This window comes from Argopecten irradians, chromosome 11 (assembly GCF_041381155.1).
Source record: "Argopecten irradians isolate NY chromosome 11, Ai_NY, whole genome shotgun sequence".
Lineage (NCBI taxonomy): Eukaryota > Metazoa > Mollusca > Bivalvia > Pectinida > Pectinidae > Argopecten > Argopecten irradians.
Window position 1 is genome coordinate 32,084,686 of NC_091144.1, and position 22,575 is coordinate 32,107,260.

The following is a 22,575-nucleotide window of genomic DNA, read 5'->3' on the forward strand; positions in this document are numbered from 1 at the left end:
GTACTTGTATCTATATGAAAATGGAATAAAATGATGTAAATGTTTGCAATGTACGAGTATACCTACAACTACATGTAGAACACGTGTAGAGAATTAGAACTGTGCAGGGGTACGTTACATTGTAAGCCTTCACACATACTGTACGTACGCGTGTCAAATCAGGCACGGATATACGTTTAAGCTTATATCAATAAAAACTGGACAGTCACGGGCACCTTCTCACATGTGTTGGTTGTTATTTGTACCTGGAATCTTTTCAATTCCCAGCATGACGCGCACGGGTATTTTACCTGTACAGGTATATAGGTCACGACTGGTGTTACCTTGTGTCGACCCCCTGTAGCTGGCCACGGGCGGAGTTCACCTGTAATTAACACCTTCTTGGGAGGGAGATTAACTTTATACCCAACTTACCTGTGCCCCGTACAAAAATGTACACTGTGACAGTACATTTCACGGATATATATATGTACTGTCGTATTTCAAAGTTTTGATGTGTGCAATATGCTTTCTTATAGATTACGTTGGAATGAATTAGCTTACACTTATACATTGTATGAAAAATTAATTTGCTTAAACTGTAAATTGAAGAGTTGCTTGGTGTGAAATGTGATCAAATAACTATATTTCTTACACCAGTTACAAATATACGTAAAAAATTGTCGCAATGCAATTTTACAGTTATCTTCAGTGTGCATACATGTATGCATGTGCATCACTATCTTCATCGTCGTTGTCATCAATGATTATGTATAATTGACTTAATTTGAATATAAATAACTGGAAGTGAAATATTTTCATTCTTCATCTCTTTATTATATGCATGAACTGTAAAATGAGAGAACTGCAAATGGCGAAACACGAATTCAAATGTTCAATCTTTATTTCAGTAGCTGTGGCGCGCCGGCGTATGTTGCATCGAGTACTGTCGTCTTTGACTTCATCGTGTCCATATAGTTTTCATAGGCAAATGTTTATATGATATACAGAAACTTAAATCCCGAACATACTCCAGTTTTTCTTGTACTTTCGTTTGTATTTCAAAACATCAAGATCCGTAATTCATTTACCGTCAAGCCGTGTCCGTGATTATAACAATGGTATTTCCGGTTTATCATAGCCGATCGTTTTGCGTTTTGCATTAATCGTTAATCGTTAGCCGGTATTGCGTTAATCGTTTATCGTTAATCGTTAATCGTTAGCGTTAGCAATCGTTAGAGTTAGCTAACGGACGATTTTTTTGCGTTGCGTTTGCGTTAGGTTGGGAACGTTAAACGGTTCAGGTACTGTAATTATACAAAAAAATGCATGAAAAATATCTATTGATTCTTTTATCATAAACACTAACCAGTCATATATCTCATCTAAATGCTTCATTTTGGCACAAGGTAATTATATAAATCATGTTTAAATTTGACGTGATGGTCTATTGATGTTCGAATTATGACCAGACAGGTCTAAATGGTTCTCATATTAGTTTTAATATAAAATCCTTTGATACGACAATAATATTTAACGGTGTCAAAAGAGAAAAAACAACCCACTTATGATATGATTTTTCAGAGCAAGATGAGGACTACTGCCAAACGGAGCTTCTGAAGAGACAGGGTATAACACTGTCCACTGTAGCTCCAGTTAAACAGGCGACAAGACCGGCCATGCCTAAACGGACACTTCAAGCTCTCCGGGAGAGACTCAAGTTGGAGGAGCGCATTACAACGATTCTCAGAGAGATGATCATGTATTTTACCTTCGTTGCCATAGTTTTAATCATAGTGCATGGACATCAAGATGTTGCCACCAACTACGGCGCAACAAGAAATACCGAAGATATGTTTGTGTATGGCGAATACACAAAAGTCAAACTTGCTCAGGTGAGTATATCATTAAAATGTTGAACTATGATCGTTCCACTTTTATGTGATTTCAAACAGTGTCATTGATTACTTTTATCGGAAAGAAAGACTATTATTTCGAATCTTGAATTGATTATAGCAATTTTTCATGGTATTGTTACGTGTGTGCTACTTCTTTCTTAATAGACCTAATTATATAATCATATCCACATCGACTATAGATTTTAAGCATCCCATCACTTCAGCTAATGGTTAACTGGGTAACTGGATGTATTTGACAGCACAGCAGGAAATACTTCCCGTGGAATATGGCTTTGAGAAGGAACTATCACCTGTGGTGATGACTTTAAACCAGATATTACCCTTAAGCTCTTCACACGTAATTGTAAAATATATGGTGCTTAAATAATTATTTTCGTTCGTATAATATTTTTGCCGTGTTAAGGTGAAGAAGGTTGAGGATATGTGGAATTACCTGCAGTCTACTGCTCTTCCGATGTTGTATACGGACACCGACAGAATGGCAAATGATGTTAGCTACCTAATAGGAACTGCAAGACTTCGACAGAAACGCATCGAAAAAAGCAAGTTATCTAAACTAGTAAAAATCCTTCATATATATAAATATTATCAGATCAAGGTATATGCATATGACTATTTGAAAATATATTTGTTTTATCATATTATTTAAGTTTATTAGAACAAAATATGTTTATTAGAACAAAAGAGGATATGCTTTAATTTGTAGGGGTTTTTTTTTCTTTCACAAATTTTGTGGTTTGTAGACAAACACAGTAATACTGAAAAGCTTGTAATATTTTCAAGTTTTAGTTTAATAAAATATGACCTTTTGCATGTGAAAACATCCAGCTTATATATCATAAAGAATTGCAATGAAATAAACCATTCAATTGGTAACAATGAATCCGTTTATAAATTTAACACAACGCCATAGTAATATGAAATATATAGTAAATAATGCTACATACAAATGCAAATATTAATTTTACATTATTTTTCTTTGTTTAAGACTCATCTTGCTACAGAGTAAATACAGAATTGTTCACAGACCATTTCCCAGACTTAGACTGCAAAGTACCATTCTCAGCCAGTGACGAAGAATGGGGTTCATTTAACAAATCATGGAATCAACCGCTTTCAGAAAATGATGGATCTGTGAGCAACTCTTGGAAATATCAATCGTCATGGGAGTTAAAAACCATCCCCTTTGTTGGAAGATTGACATCCTATTCAGGTGGCGGATATGTCACGGAGCTGCCACATGATAGCCACGATGCCAATGTTACTCTCACTAACCTTATATCCCAGCACTGGGTTGATAAGTACACTGGAGTTGTTTTCCTGGAGTTCACATGCTACAACCCTAATGTTGATATGCTAACTGTGGCGATGATCGTATTCGAGTTATCTAATGTTGGCAGTATTATGCCTTATTACACATTTTTCTCCTCAAAGTTGAACCACTATGACTCAGATATGGGGAAATTTGTTGCCGCTTGTGAATCTCTATTTGTTGTGTATCTTATCGGTTTCACATATTTTGAAGTTAAGAAATTTAGACGATTACGCAAATCTGAATATTTCACAGACACGTGGAGTTATTTCGAAATCATAATAATTGCACTTGGATATTCTACAATAGGATTATTCGTTCAGAGACTAGTTATGGTCGACAGCGTTCTGACAGATTATGAAAATAACGGACCAGACAAGTTTACCAGTTTCTATACGGCGGTGTTTTGGGATTTTGTTTTGACATACGTGTTGGCTGCACTCGTCATGGTAGTTATTCTGAAAGTTTTCAAGTTATTTCGCTATAACACAAAGACAACAATTCTCATGCAAACATTGGCCTCTGCAAAGGGAAGCTTGATAAATTTCGGATTCCTATTCTTCGTGTGTTTTCTGGCATTTTCTCTATTTGCTAACTTAGCATTTGGTTACTGGTTGGAAGATTACAGAGACGTCGGAAGTAGTATTATAACAATGACTCATTTCCTCGTTGGGGTATCAGACTATACTGGTCTTGAGGAGGCACACGCTGTGTTTGGACCTGCCTTCTTTTTCTTGTTTGCCTTCATCATTCAGTACATTCTTTTGTCGGTGTTTGTCGCCATTATTCTGGAGGCCCAGAGTCTTAGTAGAAGGACTAGTAGTAATGACGTGGCGCTCACGAAGTTCGTATGTGAACGCATACTTCTAATGATCGGGTTCATCAAGCGTTCAGATTACAAATGAGGACATCCATTAAATACAATAAGGTTCTAAAATTCCTGTTAATCACGAGGCTATAGCTCTATTATGTGAAATATCGAAAACTTGCATAATGATTATGTTATTGTTGTATTAACGTATTATGTGTAGACTATGGTCAAATGTACAAATGTATCCCATACACTATCGAGTATTATTGTTTTTAATATGAATTATGAATATTCATAATGCTATCATTTTACTCAAATATTCTGTGAATTGCGATAGGAAGATAGAAAAGTTCTTACCTATCCTACGAAGTATTAGGAGACAGTGTTGTAAATATGATTAATTTATGGAGTTCCATTTTGCGATTTCAATATGTTAAAGCGTTAGGAAACATTTGTTACCAAATCAATTTCATCATTTGCGCATATTCTTTAGCAATATTAGATTGTATGTATGGAGTGTTGATGTATTTGAAATGTTCATTAAGCAAACAAATTTTTTATTGATGCATTCAGAACTTTCCTTTTAAAATGTTCTTTTGATTTTAGACACCATGATTACTTCATTGTGAAATTAGAGTTATGGATTAATTAGAAATACAGTTTGTTTATAATGGTTGAAATATTTATACTTTCATATCTTGAGAAAGGATATAGTTACGCTATTTAGATTATGGATCAATCATCAATGTAATATTCAATTAGCATTTAGCTAAATTAATAAAAGATAATTTTCATTTCATGTCGCATTTCTCTTATTTCATTCGAAATATCCATACTTCTGTCAGCATGGATTTCTGGAATTAAAACAAATATTCGATTTATTCTATCTTATCGACTCAGATTTTTATGCGATTTAAGATTTGAACTTATAACGAGTAAATTTGCTATCGATTTTAATTTTTTTCGGCGATTTTGCTTTTTATGATTAAACATTTTTTTCAATATTCCGGGGATGAAATTTTCACGATCGTAGCATTGTTCCGCGAAATGAGGGAAAGATCCGCGCGAAAATAACGGGTAATAGAACATTCAATTTTCTACTCTTATGTATCCCTTATGTATTTTCTAAGTCGCATATCTGGTGTAATATTTTCGAGTGTGTCATTCACAGAACCGATGGTAAAAAGCTTAATAAATATTAAATGGTGATATAATTGATGCATAATGAATGTGTAGCAAATCGGAATTAAGAACGAAAGTCCATAGCATTTTAATAGCAAGCATTCCTGGTATAAATATACTTTTGAATGTTTAACATCCTATTAACAGCCAGGGCCATATAGGAATGTTCAGGTTGGTTGGTGGAGGAAAGCCGAGAAAATTCACTGACCAGCGGTAAGTACCTCGCAACTGCCCCGTATGGGATTCGAACTCGCTACCCAGAGGTGGAAACGCTTGTGGTATCGAAATATATTGGGACATCTTAACCACTTGTATGGGAGACTTTGAATTGTTGACTGGAATTAACGTTTATTGGTATTAGTTAGCATATGACATAAATGATAATGCATTTAATGCTAAAATGCTATTGATAGTATTACTTTTTGACTTGTAAGGAAACGTCAGATAAATCAACATCATTAATGTTGTTTAAATGAAAATATTACGTTGATTGAAACTAAGGGTCAGTATCCATGTCATATTACGCGTTACATATAGCAAACTTTTACTATGTATGTATAATCACAAGCTAGCAAGTCAAGAAGGAAGTGTTGAGTTGATAAGTGTATCAGTAACTACATGTACTGTGCTACAGACGTATTCACTTTGGGATAACTTTGCAAAATTCATTACTCAGTAGAATACCGGATTGAAAATAGGTCAGTCCTAAAACAAGCCTGAAATTTACTACCAAAAAAAATAATAATGGCCGCGGAGTTTACGATATGTCAGTTTCTGAATAATATGTCCTTATCTAGGAGTATACTTACATGCCATATTTCATTACAGAAGGAAATCAGGAACTTAATTTTTTGATAAAAACAAACTTTGAATACATTAAAATTCAATTAAAGAAAACTCTTTAGGACGCGAGCCATTTCCAAAAATAGCCGCCAATGATGTCGTGTGGGTCACTTACCAGTATGACCGCCACACACATTACCTTAGTACAATAACAAGTCAGAGTTATTATAATTCATTTTTGATATGAAAAATAATTAATTTGATTCAATTTATCTTTTAATTAATATCAAATCAGGTTCAAACAACATATATCTGTTAAATTCTAATTTGATGTGAGGAAAATATATTATAGTCCCATTGTCGTATTGATGCCAACAATGAACATTCTATAAATTAAACATCTCTGTATATTCCTAATAAATGTATTTCACTTATTGTGGTTTTTCCCCTTTTCACAGTTTTGAAAAAAAAACACAAAAAAAACCTCACCACCAACCTCCCCTCAATAAAAACAATACATGCTATATTAAATTATTTATAAAAAACGAACACGTGACATACTTGTCTCAACATGCCAATGTGAAGTTGTAGGGCTCACCCTCTTAACATTCTAGTTTCAAAATTAAAATTAATTACTTTGACTGGACTATGTACTTCATTCATACGACTGTAAGATTTCTTTTGTACGCAACAAGTGCAAAAAAAATAAGTTTTGATACGAAGAGAAACACCCTTAGATGCCTCTCTTGCTCCTCCACTTACATAGTGTCATCGTACGTGTAATTTGACTTTCAATATGTAACGCGCTTACTCGTTTCACATGACGATTTCAAGTTTTTGTATGAAGACTGTTAAAAAGTTAGATGGCTGTCTCGTACAAAATGTTTGTTTGCTGAACAGAGATATATGCAAATGATTTACTTTCCACAGGTAAAGCACTGCTCATTTCATATAACGATTCAAATATTATGATTTCAATATGTTAAATGAAGATTGTTCAAAAATTTAGAAGACTGTAAATTGGCATTGCCAGCCTGTCAACATTTACCAGTTGACAAACATATCTGGGGTCAAAGGTTATACCAAGCAGTCTCTGTAGTACTAGATTTATTTTTTTCCAGTAATCAGGTTAATTTAACAAAGAAAGTGTTGATGCGGAACATAAATGTTTTCTTGTGGCCCAGTTATACATATGAACTCGCAGTGTGAGAGGATGATACACGTGCCGCTGATTAAGGCGGATTTCCCATCGAGTACTTCTTCTAGTTAAACACTTGTGTCCATGTATGACCACTTACTAATTGTAAGCAAATCAAAATAGCATAACAATTGAAAGTGAAAGTAATTCACCTACGTCGTAGTAAATCAATGCCATTAAATGTTTTTTTATCAATTAATTTTCTCATTTTTACAATAATACAATTAAGCAACTAACGTATGATGAAAAAATTGTGGTCATTGAATATTTCATCATGCATGTTTTACGGCAGAAGACGGACAATTGGTTCTTTTATTTGTGTCTGATCCCATCTGTTTGTATGCAAATACAATATATCTATCAAAACAAATAGACATCAAACTATGTGAAAACAATGCGTTTTAAATTACACGTTTCTGCTTTCATAATATACAATGTGTTTTTTGTAGTTAGACTCTCTATACAACCCTTGAGGGGGAATCCCCATATACACTACTGATGGTGATAGCTATTCTTCTTAACTACATAATTCCAAGAAATTGTCTGTTTACTGAAATCATGATTCTTACAAACCTGTAGTAAAATACTCTACGAACTACTGAAGGAGCTAGCAACTGAAATATTTGGACAGTTATATATTGTATTTTTTTATTTTATTTTTTTTTGTAATCAATTAATTTTTAAATATTTTCTGATGGACGAAGCAACAATAATATCCCAGATACTTTACACCATGGCATTTTAGTTGGTACTTTCGTGTTTTGAAACTTAAGTGAGTAGAAATAATTACTCGTAGTAAGCTTAATGAATAATGATTATAATTATACGTTAAACAACGATGAAATCGACGATTATTTTACACGACGAACATTTCATGTAACAGTATGTTATACGTAGCATTGGACGCTTTATTGACATTAAAAACAAAGTGAAAGTAAATACACACGTATACTTACGCCTCACGGTGGGGAAACCGTAGAGAAAGTCCATCGCGATGATTACTATGAATAGAGCTCTTATGACTGAACCGTGCCCTGTGTAAACATTTCCGCGAACTGACTGGGAGGATTTCACTTCTGCGGTTGAATCATGGTGGAACAGTATCCCTAACAGGTAAGGTGGTATATCAATACTTTCTATTGACATCTTACTGTTTTACTTCAAGGTTTCGACTTCGCGTTTAATGTTGTAAACAAATATGTATTTTGATAATTACATAACACATATATTTTGTTGTTGCCAGTTTTCTTCACACTCAGTTTCGTTTTTTAATACTTACTTAATGTTTACAGAAAAAAAATTGAAGTGATTATTTCTCAAATTGATTGATTGACTTGTCATTTCAGATTATCATGTTTAAATTCACTGTTACATTACAGTCGAACTGGTCTTAATCAGGGCAGCCGATGATTGTTTTTGATTTTTAATGTTATTCTTTATATAAAAATCTGAAATGAATATCTTATTCAGAAACACAAAGGAATAAGATCCTCAACAGAAGGATATCACGAACTTTAATGGCAGATCTTTTAATGTCACAATTTTAAAAATTTAAAACTTTTTTAAGGAATAAATGATAAAAAAAAAAATAAGAATTTCTTGCATATTTTTTTTATTTGTATCACTATTTTCCTTTTTGAGGAAATTGTACACTCTGTAATATATTTTTAAATAATACATTTACTTTAGTTTCGTAGCAGTTCCTTAATACTTCCGTTTGTGTTTTAATGGTTAAAATCTTTTACAACCACGGCTTGATTTATAGTAATATCTACTACGCTGACCCTAGGTCAATATATATATATAACAGACTTGATTGTCAATACAAGGAAATAGTGCAGTTTGTATCAACCTACTGTCTGTACCAGTAACATGACAAGTGAATCAAGGAAGTTCACACTACCTGGACAACAAGGACTTGAGAATAAACTTGGTTTAAGTAAAATCTTATTTCTCCCCTTTTGAAACTAGATTACATCACACAGAGATTTGTCAATTGATTGTCTTTAGCTACTGTTTCTACCAGAGAATTTAGTAAACGTCAGAACAATCATACAGAGCTAGATCCATATACCTGGACTTTGTACTCTCTAGTGCCTTTTCTAGGATACCTGTGGATGAAACGTTTTTATTAATTTATTTTCATAATAAGTATAGCTGTGGGACAATCAATAATATAAATACGCAAAGTGTTTCACAATTTACCATTTTAACAACGTAATACAGCAAACAAAACTTAAATTTAGACCTTCAAATACTTCATCACTATTTTAAATATGTGGTCATTGAATTATTCTTCATTCATGTTTTACGGAAGACGGACAATTGGTTCTTTTATTTGTGTCTGATCCCATCTGTTTGTATCAAATAAAATATGTCTATCAAAAATATGTTATCACAACCAATAGACATCAAACTATGTGAAAACAATGCGTTTTAAATTACATGTTTTTGTTTCTGCTTTCATAATATACAATGCTTTTCTGTAGTTAGACTCTCTGTACAACCCTTGAGGGGGAATCCCCATATACACTACTGATGGTGATAGCTATTCTTCTTAACTACATAATTCCAAGAAATTGTCGGTTTACTGAAATCATGATTACAAACCTATCGTAAAATACTCTACGAACTACTGAAGGAGCTAGCAACTGAAATATTTGGACAGTTATATATTGTAAACAAATATCAAACAGAATGAACAAAATATACCGTGTAGAGATTAAAGCACTGTTCATATTCAACGGCCATTTTCATTTTACACTTCATTTTTACCTTGTCGTTACATGATATGAAAGAGTTAATAACTGAAATATTTGAATGATAAATTGAATAATAAATTTGATAATAAAATAGAAAAAAAAGCATTACAGCATAGATATTTGCATTACTGTAGCGTTTATAACGGCCATTTCGATTTTACACTCCACCTTATTTTTACAAAGTAAGGTAAGCTAGATTACCTCTCGTAGCAAATAACAAGTGGATATAAGGTTATATGTATATTATATGTACATATCTCGGTATAACACAATAGATATCTCAGTATAATTTTCTCAGAATCAAAATTTATTTTATAAACGTAACTTGACTATTGATTACTAGATATTCAAAATACATCATTTACATATTGTGTACGTGTTTGTATGAAGTCCAGTGAATAATTATTGTGGTTTGGATGATAGAGTTGATAATTAATCCTCGTGTGAATAATGCTAGTGGGATTTTGAAAGTCAAGTCATTGACAAGATGCGGATATCCCGTGACTATAATTGCTGTTGTGCGTCACAGTGTCTTAATACAGCAACGGGGTTTTCCCTGTACAAGTTTCATTTTAACTACGATCATTTTACACCACAGCATCAAACAATATTATTATTAAGCATGTAAATTTGTGTGGACTGTAGAATAGAAATATTTGATGCTTTGTAACCACTAGCAATAGTAGTGTATTATATACATATGTACACTATTGAAGTCTTACGCTCATATGATATGTAATCAAACGGTGATTCTATTTTTATTATTCCTTTACGCTAAATATCAAATTTGTTTAGTGCATTTGATTTTTCGTTGTGCTTCTATTGTTACATTCATATTCTTCGATTAAAGTATTTTACGGTAATTAAGGTAATTGTACTGATTTTGGCATTATGAATTTCTAGCGTAAATATGATTTCTACAAGTTAGCGCAACGATGAAATCGAACATTATAGCTTTACCATTTCAAAAAATCAATACTATTACTACAATTTATTTTAGCGCTAAGATTGTTTTGTTTGATACCACATGTTTCTATTCACTGGATGCACTGGATTTCATTGGGATTTTAGAGAATGATTTATAAAATGTTTCAAGAATGATAATTTTTCAAAATGTACATTGTTCTATATGAGGTACATGAGTATGTATATATACTGTTATGCGTCAATGTGCATTACATATGGGGCGTGTACGTTTATATATATACATTTAAGTAACTAACGTAAGAAAATACATACACGTACAATTTGTATCTATCTTTGTTTTGCTACGTCATAATATTTATGTGTTAATGTAATTAATGTTTTCATTACAAAATTATTGTTTGAATTGTTTAATGTTAAAAACGAAACAAATTACATTACAGGTACATTTGTTTCAATTCCGGAGCAGTCATGTGTTGTCCGAAACGTTTCATAGTTGTGGGGCTTGGCTTTATCGGACTCCTTGTATCCATTGGATATCGTGCTGTGTTTGCTCTAGTTATGGTGAATGTTATCAAGGGAAATACCACCCAGGGGAAGGTAAAACACTAATTGTTCAATAAATGATTTATTACTTAAGTAAAGGCCAACCATATTTCCGAAATGAATTTTCTTTAAAGCAGTAATAGCGTAAGAAAAATATAAATTGATGTCCTGAGATGAGGTTACAAGATTAGACAAATTAGATTTCTTCTCAAGTTCTGTAATCTATGTTAAAATGCCATCTGACGCAGTGATTATCAACTAACGCGTGGGAAGCCAATTAATCAATTATGATGACTGTAGCAAACATAAGACGATCTGCGGGTTATTGAAATTTAACATTTGATATACTTTTATTTAATTGTTCAGAATGTGATGTTAGTCGTAGTATTTACGGTAATCTAATAACGTTTGCGACTCAACAATATTATCAATTACTTTACATCCCCATTTCCAAAGTCGTTTTCCGAAAGGCAGTGGACCTTAAAAGCGAATTAAAGATTATATTGCATACACATATTTACTGATATTTAACACTAACATAAGGATATAGGCTAATATAGTGAAAACTACCAAAAACTTTTTAAGTTATTCGTGTTATAATTTCCATACTGATAAATCAAGAAGACCATTTAACTTGGTATTGTAAACGTATTTAATTTAGTTCAGACAAAGAGGGCAAATGCGAAAACCTGTTAATTAATATTAATAGCGTTAGTTCGGTGGTTCAATACCGAAATATTTAGCACTTCAAGACAATGTGAAATGGCTTAATAAAACTACAGCAAAAACAAGTACTTTTACAGTATTCTGCACCAAACGTTACACTCATTATGAGAATTACAAACCTTGCAATGCATACACCTGGATTAATATAGATTTACTGTGCAGTAAAGTACTTACACGTGAACAAATCAAAAAGGATATCGAAAAGGAGAAAAATACTTTTTCAGCAGATTTAGTGACATTCCTGTTTTCACATGTCTTCGTTTATGACGATCGTTTTCCAATATTTTGTTTCATTATCATCTCTGATTATTTGTTTACATGTCTAGTGCCCGGTGAACGAGAATGACACAACTAGATATCTTTCCTTAGCGGGTAAAGTGACTGTGAGTTTCTCACAGAATATGAATACCGCCTACTTCATCGGCTCCTTACTGACTCAAGCTCCGGGTGGATATTTGGCTTTACGCTTTTCTCCATCAAGGTATGTCGACTTTGCTTTTCATTATGGGATTTCAAATGTCAAGTTGGTGATCGGGCGGTGTAGTGGTTAAGCCGCTCGCCTTTCACTAGCCGGCCGGAGTTCGATCCCCGGCATGGACGTGAAAAAAGGTCAGGGGTCACCTGCCGGATCACGTGGGTTTTCTCCGGGCACTCCGGTTTCCTCCCACACTAAGATCCCTCGCGCGCTTACATCCGGGCCATCGAGAGTGATTTATAAAAGTTGTGTAACTTGTTTCTCAATCGATGTAAAATAAATAAAGTTTATATTTTTTAATGTCAAGTGCATCCCAGATTAAACTTGTATGATGATTGTATATGATTGATGCTGTAGTTGTTAGGATAACCATCCCAACATAAAATATACATTGTAAATAAATTATGCTAATAGAAATTATAGCCGATGGCCGATGCCAATCTGAAACACTGGAGCGTATATCCACATTTTGGTTTCACTGAACTCTGAACTGTGTCTTCATGGTTTCAGAAAATCTTATATTTGTTTATTCCATTATTCCTTCCAGAGAAACCTTTAAACAAATAAACCAAACATGACCAACTTTTCTAATGCGCTTCATTTATTATATCATGGCGAGATATTGTTAAAATCGAAACCGTCATCATTCCAGAATCTGCGGGATTTCCATTCTTCTATCCTCTCTCTTGATGTTAACCCTGCCATGGGCCATACCTTTCAACAAATGGTTGACCATTGCCATACGATTTGTACAGGGCTTTGTGGAGGTACGTGGAATACTTAAATATAATTTAATCTTAAACGATATATTTAGGTAGGAAAATATAATTCTGATCAATTAAGAGTTACTTCCCTTCGTTTCACTGCGCCAGTGATGATAGATCAGGATAGGAAAAGTATGCACGACCAATCACTTCAAATTTTCACAAAAAAAGTAAAAGTAATGACAGATTAATATAAAAATACGATAGTATGTACAATGTAAAACCATTGACGTCCAATCCTGTCATTAAACTTAAACAATGATGTATTCAAACAACTTCGTCAGAAATAAAGAGCCGAAATTGTTAACTATAGTAACGGCGAAGACGACAGTGAAGATAACGATGATGACAAAGATGACAATGTCGACAATGTTGATAATGATGATTTTTTTACGTTAATAGGGCGCGTCTGTACCTGCTTTAAATGGTGTTATAGCTTGCTGGGCTCCAAGGACTGAGAAAACGAGGATGATTACCATTTCTTACTCCGGTATGTACATACCATTTATTTATACATAGTATATCTTGTCTAGTTTCGTCAGTTCCAGTCGCCATATTTGTTCAAGCTGTTTATCTCAACAGATAAAATACTTAGTACTCTGAATTTAGAATTATTTCTAATTGAGCATGCACTTATCTTTCACTGAGACGTTTTCGAATCCATTCACTAAAGATCAAACCACATTGGCACGTAAATACTGTTTGGCCTTCTATCAGTACTGGGACATGCAGTACATCTAGCTACTATCATACAGGACGCATGATTTGCGTGCCCCTGTGATTTGGTCCCCATATCCAACCATGTACGTTTTTAAAAAGGAATATTCTACCATTCATGTTCAATTCCTTAACATGCTTCAAACTGATATAACGCGTTCTAATCGTATTATCAAAATAATATTTTTGTCAAACAGTTGGATCATTGGTATGCGAACAAGCATTTTTTTCCATTTTCAAAATATTTTATTTGTAATGTATCGAGTAATACTAGCAATTTATTTGAAATCATTAAAATCAATGGTTTTAAAAAGTAAGTCAGTTACCTAGGTATGTCAAATTAGCTTCCGCGTAGTTTTGATCTTTTTGCTTGAAGTCTTGAATTGGTCGCAACTCATGATCATTCTTTCTTAGCGAAACTTACAAGATTCTGAACGACAAAACAGCTATGCTGATTTTTTATTGCTGTGAATACATTTGGTTTGAAACTTATTTATGTCAAGTTTGTTTTTTGTAACTTCAAATCATGAATAATCTTTTTGATCTTGCAATCAGTGGTATGGTACAGCTAAATCTTGTATATATTGTCCTTTGCGAAATTTCCATATAGGGGCCTATCTCAGTCCAACCGTGGCTTTCCTGGTAACCGGTTACGCGTCATGTCACATTAGCTGGCACGCTAGCTTATTTATATACGGTAAGTAAATACATAACTTTTTTTTTCTTTTTAGTACTACAGTTTACGTTACTTTAGAATGCAAATAAGCTACCTAAGCACATTTCTTTGAAGCCTCTATTAACACACCAGATTTTAGAATTCCTGTCTTCCTTCATTTTCCATTCGACGAGATTAATAGAGAGTAATCTCCCTGCCCGTTTCCTTCCTGTGTTGCTCAGCTTTTATAACTTTATTTAGTACACATAATTTCTTTTTTACTGGAAATTACTTTTCGTATCATTTTTTGTATTGTCTTTTGTATTATTATCCATATCGATATATTATTCCCTATAATTCCCATTTTAATGGAAATATTTCAGTTAGAAAACCTTCTTATTTGTGCTCTATTTTTAATGAAAAGACATTAAGGCACACTATCTTTCCGAAACAAATTTTTTTTTTTTAAATCTTTTAAAACAACAATAACATGAAAATAGTTATATCGATAACCTAAGATGAGACTACAACACTAAATAAATGCAAAATCCCTTCGTTATCTATGTTAACAATGCAATTCATTTCTCTGTTTTGTGGTCTGGTGCAATGACAGTCAATAAACACGCGGTGATTAGAACGACGGCGGGAAAAATAATACGACCCACGTTATGTAAATGAACATAACTTATTCAGAAAGTGATAATGAGTGTAGTTTTAACGACAAGCTAATAACTTGTGCGACTCAATGATATTATCAATCTCATTTTTACATTCCATTTTACATTACATTCCATAGCGTCTTAATTCCAACGATAAACATGGATTACGCAGGGAAATTAGCATTTAATTGGTGTTGTAAGTACCTCATCTTAGGCTGTCGTATACATTTTCTTCTGTGAAGAAACTTTTATTTTTGTTTCAGAAAGGTCGTAGGCCTTTAATGTTTTATTGTTTGAACTGATAAAATACCTTAATATTTCAAACAGGTGGTTGTGGAGTCCTCTGGTCAATAGCATGGTTCTGTTGTATTTACGACTGTCCCGATGATCATCCCGGAGTAAAAGAGCGAGAGAAGCTACTATTTCAGGAAGAAGGTCCGGGCCACCGAGGGGGGAATAAATTAACAGTAAATATCAATATATTATTTGATAATTTTTATCATTAAACGTTCTATAACTTCTTCAAAATTTTTTATGCAGTATGTGTGCTTATTCAGGAATTTAACCTGTGAAGGTTTATTTTCCTGTCTTGTCAGCTTCGTATGCATGATTACGATATTCCGATAGCATAGAATCCTCAATTTGGGATAACTGCTGGTATTTAACAGAACATTACAGTTATAGCCATGTATTAAGCTCTGACTGTGACCCCAAAACGATCAGAGTATTTTCTAGCGAGTATATAAAATTTAAAGTGGTGAATTTGACATGCTGTTATTCATTTCTAGGCCTCCGGCATTCCCTGGCGGAGAATATTTACAAGTTTGCCGATGTGGGCTATCATTGTTGGTAGTTTTTGCCGGAACTGGATATTCTCTCTGATTCTAACAGAACTTCCACAATATTTCCATGATGTGTTTTCTTCGAGCGTAGATAATGTAAGTTACTTCAAATTCTACTGGTGGCAAAGTTGTTAGTTGAAAGACGTCCATACAAAATAACTAACTTGCCACCAACTTGCCACCTTTTAATTGGTGGCAAAGTGATGTAGTAACGTCATTTCCTCTGTATATGGGAGAAATATAATAATTACTTCCCTTCCCCCGTTACCCCCCCCCCCCCGCGATATAAGGGAAATTCCATTAATCTCATATTGTCTTCAAGTCCCAATATTCGTATCTGTCTTATTTTTTCATGAAAATTAAATAAATATTGAACATCGCTACTTTTTCCCAGAGTCCCATTTAATTGGTCAAACAAGCCGAAGTTAGCATACATTGTAACATCGTCATATGGCCACCGCAACTACGTAACGTCTGTTCGAACTCTTCCGAGAACGGGCCATGAATTTTCCGACTTCCATTCGACTATAATCGTATCTCCTAAGGCGACCAGTCATGTGTACAAGTATCGACTTTCAACAACTGTTGTACCAAACTTATTAAGAAATCACTGTAAATATTCTTTGATATAACTTATTTTCAACTACATCTACAAATACTAATAATATCGGGGTCGAAACTAACTTTTTTGTTGATATCTACGTATAGTATAGCTTTTATAACTGTCCACCTCTGGGTTGCGATCGCTAATTAGTTTAGGTGTCCGCGATTGTCACTGACGATATCTTCAAGTTCACCATTGTTGGCTACTGCTTCAGGTATCGAGGGCAGAACAAAACGAAACCTAAATTCATCGAAAAATATAACTGACTGTAGATATGCATACTTTTTTCTTCTGTTCAAAATATTTCAGTCTAAGGCTTATGTTTGAGCATAACTGACACTAAACGTTGGATAATTTAACATTTGCACTCTGAAGTTTATAGATTTAGTAGGATGAACGTCTGTAAATGCTTTTTGTTTACAGATTGGCTGGATGACTGGGGTACCAGAAGTATTTATGACGTTAGTAACGGTGACTGGAGGTGTTCTAGTGGACAAGCTGATAAAGGCAAAGACATGCGGTATCACCACAACAATCGGCAGGAAACTAGCTCAGTGTATCGGTATGTAACACGAATCAGAATAACAGTAAAACTAGCTCAGTGTATCGGTATGTGACCAGAATCAGAATAACAGTAAAACTAGCTCAGTGTATCGGTATGTAACATGAATCAGAATAACAGTAAAACTAACTCAGTGTATCGGTATGTGACCAGAATCAGAATATCGGTAAAACTAACTCAGTGTATCGGTATGTGACCAGGATCAGAATAACAGTAAAACTAACTCAGTGTATCGGTATGTAACATGAATCAGAATAACAGTAAAACTAGCTCAGTGTATCGGTATGTAACCAGAATCAGAATAACAGTAAAACTAGCTCAGTGTATCGGTATGTAACACGAATCAGAATAACAGTAAAACTAGCTCAGTGTATCGGTATGTAACACGAATCAGAATAACAGTAAAACTAGCTCAGTGTGTCGGTATGTGACCAGAATCAGAATAACAGTAAAACTAGCTCAGTGTATCGGTATGTGACCAGAATCAGAATAACAGTAAAACTAGCTCAGTGTATCGGTATGTAACACGAATCAGAATATCAGTAAAACTAGCTCAGTGTGTCGGTATGTGACCAGAATCAGAATATCGGTAAAACTAGCTCAGTGTGTCGGTATGTGACCAGAATAAGAATAACAGTAAAACTAGCTCAGTGTATCGGTATGTGACCAGAATCAGAATAACAGTAAAACTAGCTCAGTGTATCGGTATGTGACCAGAATAAATAAATCAGTAAAACTAGCTCAGTGTATCGGTATGTAACACGAATCAGAATAACAGTAAAACTAGCTCAGTGTATCGGTATGTAACACGAATCAGAATAACAGTAAAACTAGCTCAGTGTATCGGTATGTAACACGAATCAGAATAACAGTAAAACTAGCTCAGTGTATCGGTATGTGACCAGAATAAATATATCAGTAAAACTAGCTCAGTGTATCGGTATGTAACACGAATCAGAATAACAGTAAAACTAGCTCAATGTATCGGTATGTAACACGTATCAGAATATCAGTAAAACTAGCCCAGTGTGTCGGTATGTGACCAGAATCAGAATATCGGTAAAACTAGCTCAGTGTGTCGGTATGTGACCAGAATAAATATATCGGTAAAAACTAGCCCAGTGCATCGGTATGTGACCAGAATAAATATATCGGTAAAACTAGCTCAGTGTGTCGGTATGTGACCAGAATAAATAAATCGGTAAAACTAGCTCAGTGTATCGGTATGTGACCAGAATAAATAAATCGGTAATAAAACTAGCTCAGTGTATCGGTATGTGACCGAATAAATATATCGGTAAAACTAGCTCAGTGTATCGGTATGTGACCAGAATAAATATATCGGTAAAACTAGCTCAGTGTATCGGTATGTGACCGGAATAAATATATCGGTAAAACTAGCTCAGTGTATCGGTATGTGACCAGAATAAATAAATCAGTAAAACTAGCTCAGTGTATCGGTATGTGACCAGAATAAATATATCGGTAAAACTAGCTCAGTGTATCGGTATGTGACCAGAATAAATATATCGGTAAAACTAGCTCAGTGTATCGGTATGTGACCAGAATAAATAAATCAGTAAAACTAGCTCAGTGTATCGGTATGTAACACGTATCAGAATATAAGTAAAACTAGCTCAGTGTATCGGTATGGGGACACAGAATAATATATCAGTAAAACTAGCTCAGTGTATCGGTATGTGACCAGAATAAATATATCGGTAAAACTAGCTCAGTGTATCGGTATGTAACACGAATCAGAATATCAGTAAAACTAGCTCAGTGTATCGGTATGTAACACGAATCAAAATATCAGTAAAGCTAGCTCGGTATGTGACACGAATAAAAATATCAGTAAAACTAGCTCAGTGTATCGGTATGTCACACGAATCAAAATATCGGTAAAACTAGCTCAGTTGATAATTGGATATAATTAAACACAGGTCTAGGTCAAAATTTGTTTTCCATTTGCATAATTTGGTTTTGTTTCATTTTTAAGGATACAATTATTTTCGTGCACCGCTTAAATCTTTCTGACATCATCTGTTTCTTTGATATGATAATAATGGTGATTGAACGTTTATGTTTGCTCTCAAAAAAACCGTAAAATTTGTAACAATTAGTAAACAGTAACGGGAATGTAGTGAAAAAGTTTGCCACCAGATGGCGGCAGTAGTAAAGCACTGTAAAAGCGTCGGATTCTGTCAAGGCTAATAAGGAGTGTAATGGATTATCTTGACTTGACTTATCTTAAAGATGCATTTATGTCTAGATATATATGTTTTATATAATTTAGAAATCTAAAAGCTGTAAAATATCGAATGGTATTGTTTCGTGACTTCAAAACTGATTTAATTTTCTGCATATTCTATTGTGATCAATATAAGCCTTATCGTGCCTATGGACATTACCTCTTTCAGGTTTTGGAATTGAAGCGATTTGTATTTTCGTATTGGCTACTCTTGGTAACAAAACAGAAGATAGAACTATTGCTGTCATTTTACTTTGTGTTGGGGTGGGATTCAGTGGATTCGCTATATCAGGTGAGCATTTTTGTAATCCTTTCGAAGAACTATCTACCCTGGAAGAAAAATGAATAAAAGTATGTATCTATGGCATAGTATATCGTGCATTGTGTGAAGAAGAATGTTTTTTTAAGATTAATTCTTAATTTCAATGTGTATACTGTAGCAAGTATGATTGCACTTGGCAACGCGTTCCTTAAATAATATATTCATTTATTTCCATTTAAGTTCATACTAGCCTACCGTTCACGCAATCAAAATAAAGATCAATCCTTATATCTGCATCTCTAATTTATGACTGGGTGAAGGTACTGTGGTTTCTAGGCTAAATAGATTGCGTATACGCTAATGTATCTGCAATCAGACTTTACAAAGCTGAAGAAGAGAAAGATGTAAATATACAATAGTCTAAAATGTTTTGACCCATTTCAGGTTACCAGGTGAATCCACTCGACCTCGCTCCTCAGTACTCCAGTATCCTCACGGGACTGTCCAGGTGTGGCGCGTTGGGATCAATTCTAAGTACTGCTGTGGCTAGTACTATTATAGGCAAATCGGGGGTACGTACTTTACTAGTGATGAGGGCTGGATATCATAGTATAGCATTATGTCGACAGTTGTTTGTTGTTGTTGTTTTTTTGTTTTTTTTTGAGGGGGGGGGGGGGGGGGGTTGAATTTGTTTTACTTTCATTTCTGATATCAACAGTAGACATGCTAAATTTTCTAACTCGAAAATTTTGTTATATGCAAAATTACTTAATACATATTTTAAACGGTCTTTTAAATATAAATGAGCTTTTGTTTGGAAATATTTACCAACCATGTAGGAAACTGTAAAACTCTCTTTTATCTGTTAAGAAAGCAACACATGGGTTTTTCATAGAGTAACAATTTATTCTACCTGTGGATGTATTCACTACAGCATACCTGTTACGTGAATTTAATTTAATGAACATGTATATCTTTATACTGTATATATTATATTTATCTTTTGTTTTGTTTAGCGACTATGTTTAAGTTTCATCTATCACTTAATGTAGTATCTTTAAAACTAGACATACCGCTGAACACTTCTTTAGAAATATATGTACCGAATATTTATTTCTTTTCTAGAACGTGCATAACTGGCAGACTATATTTTGGATAGCTGGTAGTGTTCACATGGCAGGTGTCGTGTTCTATGGAATATTTGCAAAAGGAACGCGACAGGATTGGGCTGTCAAAGTTAAAGAGAGTGAACGGCTGATCAACCCCGTGAGCAGTGAGAGTGAAATCTACAATGAGAGACGAGAACGCATCTTTAGTCAATCGGCCGAGTACGGGTCAACAAGGAGTGATTATGAGGATATTAGCGATAATGACAGGATATTTTCTAAGTCCATAGATAATGGAGCACTCAGTCGCTCTGATTACGATGACGGAGATAACTGGTTTCTTCTAACTATCTAATACGAAATGTATATGATTTTTTGTCATCAATGTTTTGCTACGCATGTAATTTTACTTCTTCACATGAAAAATTCACGTGAAATTCACGTGAGCCGGTGCCAAAAATAAAAATGCCATCAAGCGAATGTACGTGAATTTCACAAGAATATAAATCATATGATCTTCATGTGAAGAAATATTGGCTGTGAATGATTCTTTACAATATAATCTTTTAATATCGCTTTCGTTAAAAAAAACTATTGAAATACTAGTCACGACTATTTGCGGACAAATCGCATTGCATTTAATGTATATGCATCATCAATTGAGCATTTGAAAAAATCTTTTTTTTAATGTATGGTGATATAAATTTGATTTTTTATTACGCAAAAAACGTGAAATAAAATCACTCGCGCAAATAAGTAAACTATTTGATAAAGTAATATTTATAAATATTGCATCGAGATATGATTATTATAAATATGAACTATGCTGTACTAATATGTCTTTCATTATTGTATAAAAAATTTGCCATCTAATGTGAAGTGCAAAATATGCTATTTATTGTGGTACGTGGATCTGATTTTGTTTTGCTTATGTGTGTAAATGTGGCTAGTTGTTTTAATACATGTATCTTGCTATTTTATAATCTGTTTGTACAGAACCTTGAATATGTCTTTTGAAACATAGATCTGTTTGTTGTTATCTTGGTGCTTACAATTACGTGTATACTGAATGTTTAGGAAATAATACTGGTAGGCTATTCGATATTGTAGATATTTTATTATTTGATATGTTACATAAACCTTCCTTGTATATGTAATTTGGTACCTAGTTATGTTTGGTTTTTTTCTGGCTTCTTATGCAGATCTTCTACACGAAACAGTGTAAAAAATGAATATATGCTTTGTGTTTGTTTTGACAGAAATAATTTATTTTTAAAAATCATAAAAAAATATTTATTTATAAAATATGTGCCTATAATATATGAAATATATGTAAAGGCCGACCTTATTCAGCCCTGAAGGCACATTGCGGCTCTTCTAAAGCAAAGTCTAGATTAGTCCATTATGAATTTTCTAGACTGAAATAGTTACTTCGTTAGAAACTGAAGGTACGTAAAACAAAATAATAAAACCAATCCATAACAAAAGCCAGAAATTGCATTTAATAGTATATAGCGCAAGAAATATACAAAATCC

The 22,575-nt window shown here is 33.7% G+C and overlaps 2 protein-coding genes across 6 annotated transcripts in view; both read left to right on the top strand.

The window, feature by feature from the left end:
• LOC138335318 (polycystin-1-like protein 2) overlaps positions 1–4,812 on the top strand; it is a 72,347-nt gene extending 67,535 nt beyond the window's left edge. For all 5 annotated transcript variants that reach the window (XM_069284346.1, XM_069284348.1, XM_069284347.1 and 2 more), the window contains 3 exons: positions 1,564–1,874; positions 2,302–2,440; positions 2,887–4,812. In XM_069284346.1, the coding sequence (XP_069140447.1) occupies positions 1,564–1,874; positions 2,302–2,440; positions 2,887–4,115 (1,679 nt within the window). In that variant the 3' untranslated portion in view covers positions 4,116–4,812. The remainder of the gene's footprint in view (positions 1–1,563; positions 1,875–2,301; positions 2,441–2,886) is intronic.
• A 3,331-nt stretch (positions 4,813–8,143) lies between these two features.
• Positions 8,144–22,141, top strand: LOC138335325 (vesicular glutamate transporter 3-like). The gene is made up of 12 exons (XM_069284357.1): positions 8,144–8,297; positions 11,314–11,470; positions 12,469–12,623; positions 13,270–13,384; positions 13,784–13,871; positions 14,709–14,795; positions 15,740–15,879; positions 16,201–16,350; positions 17,282–17,420; positions 19,841–19,963; positions 20,378–20,505; positions 21,059–22,141. The coding sequence occupies exons 2-12, from the start codon at positions 11,342–11,344 to the stop codon at positions 21,392–21,394; spliced, it is 1,590 nt and encodes a 529-aa protein (XP_069140458.1). The 5' UTR covers positions 8,144–8,297; positions 11,314–11,341; the 3' UTR covers positions 21,395–22,141.
• Positions 22,142–22,575: the final 434 nt, after the last annotated feature.

Bases quoted from the DNA above. Each gene is read 5' to 3' on its own strand.
- LOC138335325 (XM_069284357.1), top strand. From the start codon at position 11,342: ATGTGTTGTCCGAAACGTTTCATAGTTGTGGGGCTTGGCTTTATCGGA. The intron at 11,471-12,468 runs GTAAAACACTAA...TTACATGTCTAG, and splicing joins GAAATACCACCCAGGGGAAG to TGCCCGGTGAACGAGAATGA. The intron at 13,385-13,783 runs GTACGTGGAATA...TTACGTTAATAG, and splicing joins TTGTACAGGGCTTTGTGGAG to GGCGCGTCTGTACCTGCTTT.